At 31.4% G+C, this 6961-nt stretch overlaps 1 protein-coding gene across 1 annotated transcript; it reads right to left on the bottom strand.

Annotated features, from left to right (window-relative positions):
• Positions 1–451: 451 nt before the first annotated feature.
• Positions 452–5019, bottom strand: LOC114395550 (mitochondrial uncoupling protein 1-like). Its single transcript, XM_028357360.1, has 9 exons — positions 4776–5019; positions 3492–3710; positions 3310–3388; positions 2990–3123; positions 2792–2890; positions 2598–2702; positions 2162–2236; positions 1560–1646; positions 452–813 (listed from the first exon to the last, which is right to left on the bottom strand). The coding sequence occupies exons 1-9, from the start codon at positions 4857–4859 to the stop codon at positions 778–780; spliced, it is 918 nt and encodes a 305-aa protein (XP_028213161.1). The 5' UTR covers positions 4860–5019; the 3' UTR covers positions 452–777.
• Positions 5020–6961: the final 1942 nt, after the last annotated feature.

Raw genomic sequence — 6961 nt, 5'->3', positions numbered from 1 at the left:
CGGATTGTCAATCTGTACACACGATAATCCTTATGAACATACAAATTGTCAATCCGTGTGAACATACGGATTGTCAATCCATAAGCTTGCGGATTATGGATTCGTAAATTTGCGGATTATGAATCCAGAAGTTTGCCATGGATAATTTTGAAAAAATTAAAGAGTATTGGGTGCACAAGCAATTTGTGGGTGTGCAAAGCAGTTTCCAAATTTGAGAGCCTAAGGCCTTGTGCCTTTCCATTTTCTATGGATTGATTCAATTTGATTTTTGCTAATTCACTTTAAGTTGTGTAATACAAGACTAGAATTGAGTTCAAGTAAAGTAAAATGATTTGCAGTTATCTTCATTGGCCATGGCCCTGAATAAAAATTCTCCTCTTGAGAGAAGAGAATTACATTTTTGATCTCTATGCCTTGTGTTGTAAAGAAAATTGTTTTTGATAGGGATTTTGCACTAAAAAAAAAGCATAAGCTGATATTTCACTTAGATATGGAAACATACTGCTAGGCTTGGACTTTTAAAGGAAGTTCCCATGCCCAAGTCCCAGCCCAAGCCCAAGCCCAAGCCCAAGCCCAAGCCCAACAAATAAAATTTTAAATTGCAGGGAGATGGCATAGCTCTTCTAATTTATTAATACTTCAAATTTCCCCCAGCAAAAAATGTTTTGATACATTTCAATTAACAAAATGAAGAGAAGTTTTTATTTTGTTGACAATTTCCATTGCATCCAGGGGAGTCTCCTCAAAAAAAAAAATCTACTGATAATTTGTTTGAAGTCAAGCTGATTCTAAAGTTTTGACAAACTTTTTAGCCTGTCACAAGAAACAAAAGATACAGATGAGATAGAAAACAACCCAATTTAACAGGTTAAAACAAGACGGGTTTTGTCAGAATGTTTGTAGGAACTAGGAACAGAGTCAAATGAAGGCTCAAACATGTCAGGTTGCTCGAGTTTATCCATGATAAAAATTTGATTTAATATGTTTTTTTAAAATTAAATTTAGGAAAATAGTCATATTTTTCTTCTTCAAAAACTCATAAACTCTTAGAGTACTAATGCAAACGCATACGAAAAATATCCCCTATTTGTTTCATAATAGTAGTCGTTTAAAGAGAAGAAACATTGTTTCATTTTATCTTTCACTGTAAAATAAGAGAAGACATTGTTTCATTATACTTGACACATTGTTAACAAATCTGTTTACTAAATTAAATGACATGCATGTCTTGGTCAAATTTAAAACATAATGAAAGTTATAGGATAGGAAAAGGTAAGTGTGAGTATTATGAATATGAAGCCAAAGTTAAAGAAGTGAGTTTGGAGAAGGGTTTTTATCTTTGAAAGAAGCAGCTCATAGTTTGCCAAGATGCTTCCTAAACCATTATCAATACATTAGCAATCTTGATACTAAATAAAAAAATTGTTTTGAAAATTTTGGGTCTTCTAACCTCTACCGCAGCAGACAAGTATGCTATAAAAATAAACTAGAATTCCATGAGATAGGTGATAAGAAGGAAAGGAAAAATGGAAAGCTATCACAAAGTATTCAACTTGTACCTGTTCTAGAGTTAGAAACATGATCACATTCCAAGATCCTAGCCGTCCAAAATTTGGTATGAACCCCTTATAAAAGGCAAAAGGTCCCTGAAAAACATTACATTCCATAACCAAAATTAGATGTGATAAATGAAATGATATCCATTGACAACATAGTTCCTTGTTTAACAAGTTCATACAAAATAGACAGACAAAGCTATGTGATCATCTCCTATATTGACACACTCAACAATATTGAAAGAGTTTTCTTGGATAATGCCTGATGCCTCCCCCTTCATTCCCCAACATCTAGATCCAAATAAGGAAAAAAAGGCGTATAATGATGATGTCAAAGATCACTTTTGTTTGGGCATATAAGGGTGAAAAATGAAAATGTATAATGATGTCATCAACGCTAAAATTTCACTAGGGAGTTTGTTCTGCACGTGCTTGTGGATTATGCATAATGTATACCAGTCAACAGAAGCTCGCAATTAAATATGATCAAATTCTATGATGCATTTTATTAAAAAAGCACAGCAAGTATGCTCACATACAGTTAATATTTATAATAAAGAAAACAGGGAAGAGAGAAAATAAATAATAGTGGAGAACAACCATACATCATTTTTTAATGTCTTAACGAAACAATCAAGGGTGCTTTTGTAACTTGAATCTCCCATCATTCTCGACTTAACCTGTATATACAACAGAAGGAAGATAGCACAATGAATTATGGGAATGGCAGGACTACTGAATACTAACTAAGAAGCTCACTGAGCAGCCAAAACAATAAAAAAAGTGTCATACAAATCCACCCCAATTGATCTTAAGATCAGCTTGTCCATAAGAAACTCTAATTATCATTAAACATTAGATGTATTTACTAATTCATCCATTTTTTAAGTATCCCTGGATTATCAGTTTACCATAGTTGAATAAAGAAAGTCTAAAACTTGAAGAAATTTTTAGAATATTAGCACATTATGTATAAAATGATGATACAATAAAAAATACCAAATCATTTAAGGATGTTCACAATTAAAAACAATAAATTACCACATCAACAGGGGAGCCAACACAGACTGCAAAAAATCCTGCTCCTAGACCAGCAAGAAGGTGAGTTACAACATTGTCGGTGAATCCAGGAATTTTCAAAATAGTCTGCATCAAAACTGTTAGGTTATATAAAAATAAAAGAGGAAAGATTACAAAATTTTACTCCAAAATGCAGTCTAGTGTCTTTTCATTACCTGTTTTACTTGATCATAGCTGGCTAGTTCAGCAGCATTAATGATGCCATTTCTTGCTATGTTGGGACCAATCCCAGTCCAAAGTGCTCCAACTCCTTCCTGTGTTTAGGATGCAGATTGAACATAACTATTATAACCTGAAAAGGACTGAATACATCTTCCCATTTTTTCAAATCATATCAAGTTATATGCAAATACCTGTCTCACAATTGTTGAATAAGCATTTAATGATCCAGAGTAACGCCTGGGCACACCAGGAGGTAATTTTCCTTCTGCTTGAAGTCTAACTTTCACAAGATCAGTTGGATTCGCCACTGCAATTGCCATAGCACCTGTTGATAACACAAGTTCAAGTGGCTTAATGTTATAGTTTTGCTTTTGCATAATGTATCGGAATTCTAGACAGAAATAACATATGCTCCTGCTAGCAAGAAGTTGACACTCCACAGATCCGGAAACAAATTCACATATTAGTGTATAGAAAAAAAATTCCTACAATGTCCAGAATTGGCCTTTACCAGTTGTAAATCCAGCGAGAATTTTCTTAAACAATGGAACATCTCCAACATGGTCAGGCCCAACATAGAAATTCTTAACCTGTTAAAATCCCCATGACATTTAGGCCATCAGCTCACATAAGCATGCAGTAGATATTAACTGAAATAAATTAACATTCTTTGATACAAGGTCCCAAACTCACAGGCTCATATAACGCAATTCTTAAACCACCATTCAAACATTGACGATGTAGCCCTGGCACAATCCCCTTCCAGAGTGCTGAAAGACCTTCTTCCCTGGCAATGGTTCCAATCGTTCCCAGCAAACCCCTATATTTAGGTAAGGTCACCACATCACCAACTACAGCTTGTTTTTGAAGCTGAAGCCTAACTTTGGCGGTGTCCAAAGGAAGAGTACACACCTACAACAAATTCGAGCTATAATTTCAAACATATAGTTATATACAAGGACTAAGTACATGTAAAAGCTGTATGGCATCTGACAAGTGAACTGAACATGCAAAACAGTATAGTAAATAGTAAATATATAACAAGCAGAACCAATCTTCACACAGAGCAAAATCAGGACCAAAATTCACAGCTAAGGAAAATTTGGGAAAAAATCTATAACTATTTCATGTAAGATATTATGTAAAATACTATTTGATTCTTATGCAATATTTTCACTGTTGCCAAAGTTCAAAGGCATAACAGGTTGGTCTGCAAATACCACAAACAATTGCGGTCACACAGTCACACAGTCATGGTCGAGGTTTCGTCGCAATCCTTGCCATTATGGGAAGGGAATATGCAGACAAATGCAACTGCCCAATTGCTGTAACATAAAATCCGAAAACATTGACGTTGCAGCTGAAAACTGCATACCCTATTTTTTTAAACATTGGGAATAATCATTATACATGTTGAACCTTGAAAAGCAAACAGCCCAGTGTGTAAACTGAAGGACTTTCATCATCATATCAGTTTATAAAACCGCGTCTCGGTGACCATTGTCTAATACACAAGACTAGCAACTAGCAACAAGCAATTGGCTAGGCTCTTATTAACCTACAAAAAAAGCATATTTGATCACTAAACACAGCTACAGCACCCCCACATTCAATTGAATTCTGATCAAGCAAAAGGGTATCAAAATCAACGACGCACAAGTTAACCACAACCAACAAAAAAAAAAAAAAACAAAACAAACTCAGTTGCTCATCACGTGCATGATTTGTCACAACACAAGCACAATCACATTCACCTAGAACTTTATGAAAAAATGTATCAAACAAAGTTCACTGTAGTTGGATCCGTTACTGTACGTAATAACAAATAACGAGTCCAAATTCAATAAAAGACGGGGTTTTAACACATGATCACGGCAAAGAGAGGATACCCAGAAAAGAAAACTTTGAGATAATGAATACCCAGAAGAGAGTTTTAAAGAGAGAGATGTTGTTACAGTGACAGATAATGAATAATACCTCGGCGAAACATGCAGCGAAAGCACTGCTAGCGTAAGTGCCAGCAAAGGAGATGTCGGATTTGGAATTGCCACCCGCCACCATTGCTTCGACGAGACCGAAAAAATGTTCACAACTAAATGAAGAGAGATAATTGAAGAAGGAATAGGAAACCAAAAAGGAAGGAAGAAAAAATGGCTTCAGAGGAAGAGAAAAAAAAAATGGTGTTTGGCGTAACGACAGTGAAGTTCAAGACAAGGCAGAGGAATTCTTATACTAACTCTTTTGTTAAATAAGCGAATCTATATAATATATGAAAAATACTCTCTTATTTCTTATACACAATACTCTTTTAATTAATTAACATTTAAAAAAAAATAATTAATATAATTAATAACATTAAATTTATCATAATCTAATAATTAATAATTAATTAACTATTATTTTATTAAAATTATTCTTAAAATTATTAAGACTCATAATCTATTTCTTTACATTTAATTACTTTTTCTTCCAATTAATTAATATGTGTTGGTATTCTTATATAATTTTTATAAAAAGATAATATATTTATTTTAGTAATAAAATTTATTGTAAATAATTAAAGATATTTAAATAAAATAATTAATATAAAAGACAAATAAAAAATCCTATAAAAATAGACAAACAATTTTTTAAAAAAAAGTTATATATAAGAATAGATATAGAGTAATTTAGAATGAAATGTACCACATTATTATTATGTATAGTAAGTTTGGTTATATAATAATCACTAAAGAATTAGGAAGTCAGAATTTTTTTTAATCATTTAACTGTGTAAATTTTTTTAAGTTGATAGTGCATAAAAATTATTATTTTTATATTAAAAGTAGATATTTACCTATAAGTTATTGGTATAATAGACGATAATCTCTTTAAAAATGCAGATGTTTGAGTAACTTTTGTGTGTAGAAAAAATCTAACTGAATGGAACACATCCATCAGTGTCAATAGATGTTCTAAATGAGATTAATTTTGGTGATTGATTATATTATAATTATATGTGCTAAGAAATAGTAAAAAATTTACCAATAAACATATAATATTTATTAAATATAATTAAACATTACATGTATTACAAATTAATTTTAGGAATTAATAGTGAAAGTAATGCCAAAATAATCCCAATCCATTCATTTTGGTAGTATGCATTATGCAATCCATATAGGCATACTGATAGGATTTAGTGATCTACCACTTAACAGGATCGCAGGAGTATATCACCAAAATGTTGGCCTATCTTTATTATTATTTTAATTATTTGTAATTTGACCCATCACCCCATGTTTTAAGCATGCTCATATTTTGTATGAGAAGATAATCCTTTTATGATTTCTTTTACTTATTATAGATAGAGATGGATAAGGATACACTCATATTTGAATCAGACTATTCTAATTTCCTATATTTGCTTATGCATGCCCATCTGTTACAGATAGGGATTAAGAGGCATAAGTAAGATCGCCCTGAACGTTTGACCCTCTAAATTAAGAGGATGATGACCGCACACAACACAAGACACGTTCTAACGATTTTATGATAAGGTTTTCACCAAAAACTTCCAAGTTTTAGTGGAGCGAAGTGTTAGAAATTTCAAGTGACGGAATTTCGCATAGGCAAAAAGTGAATTAATTGAGAATCATAAAACTCATAGCAATGTTAGCTATCTATTTTGAGAAAATGATTATGTAACTAAAAAGTTTTATATCAATATTCAATCACAATTCAAGTATATATATAATAAATTCGTTAATTTTTAAAATAATTATTTTAAAGTAATTTAAATGTTGATTTGTGATTTAGATGAGAATGTAAGATTATTTTACATTTTAAATGTATAAACATTAATTAAACTCATGTATTTATATTTGATATAATTTTTTTGTTATTTTATATATTTTGACTCTTCTCATTCTTTGAACATATTTGTATTTTATTTCTATAGTGTAGACTAATTAAAAAATGAGTGCATTATTATTATTGTGTAATTGGCATTTTTGGGGCAAAGTATAAAGTTATAATTCTACTTAAGATCAAATGACATCATCACGTTTAAACATATAGTAGCTTTTTACTACAAATAAATTTTATCATTTTAATCATTAAATCATGTAATATTATATAAATTTAATTATCGTGCAATGATAGTTTAACTTTTCTTATACTGT

This window comes from Glycine soja, chromosome 18 (assembly GCF_004193775.1).
Source record: "Glycine soja cultivar W05 chromosome 18, ASM419377v2, whole genome shotgun sequence".
NCBI classification, from domain to species: domain Eukaryota; kingdom Viridiplantae; phylum Streptophyta; class Magnoliopsida; order Fabales; family Fabaceae; genus Glycine; species Glycine soja.
The sequence above is the reverse complement of the archived record's forward strand: the minus strand, read 5'-3'. Positions and strand labels throughout refer to the sequence as shown.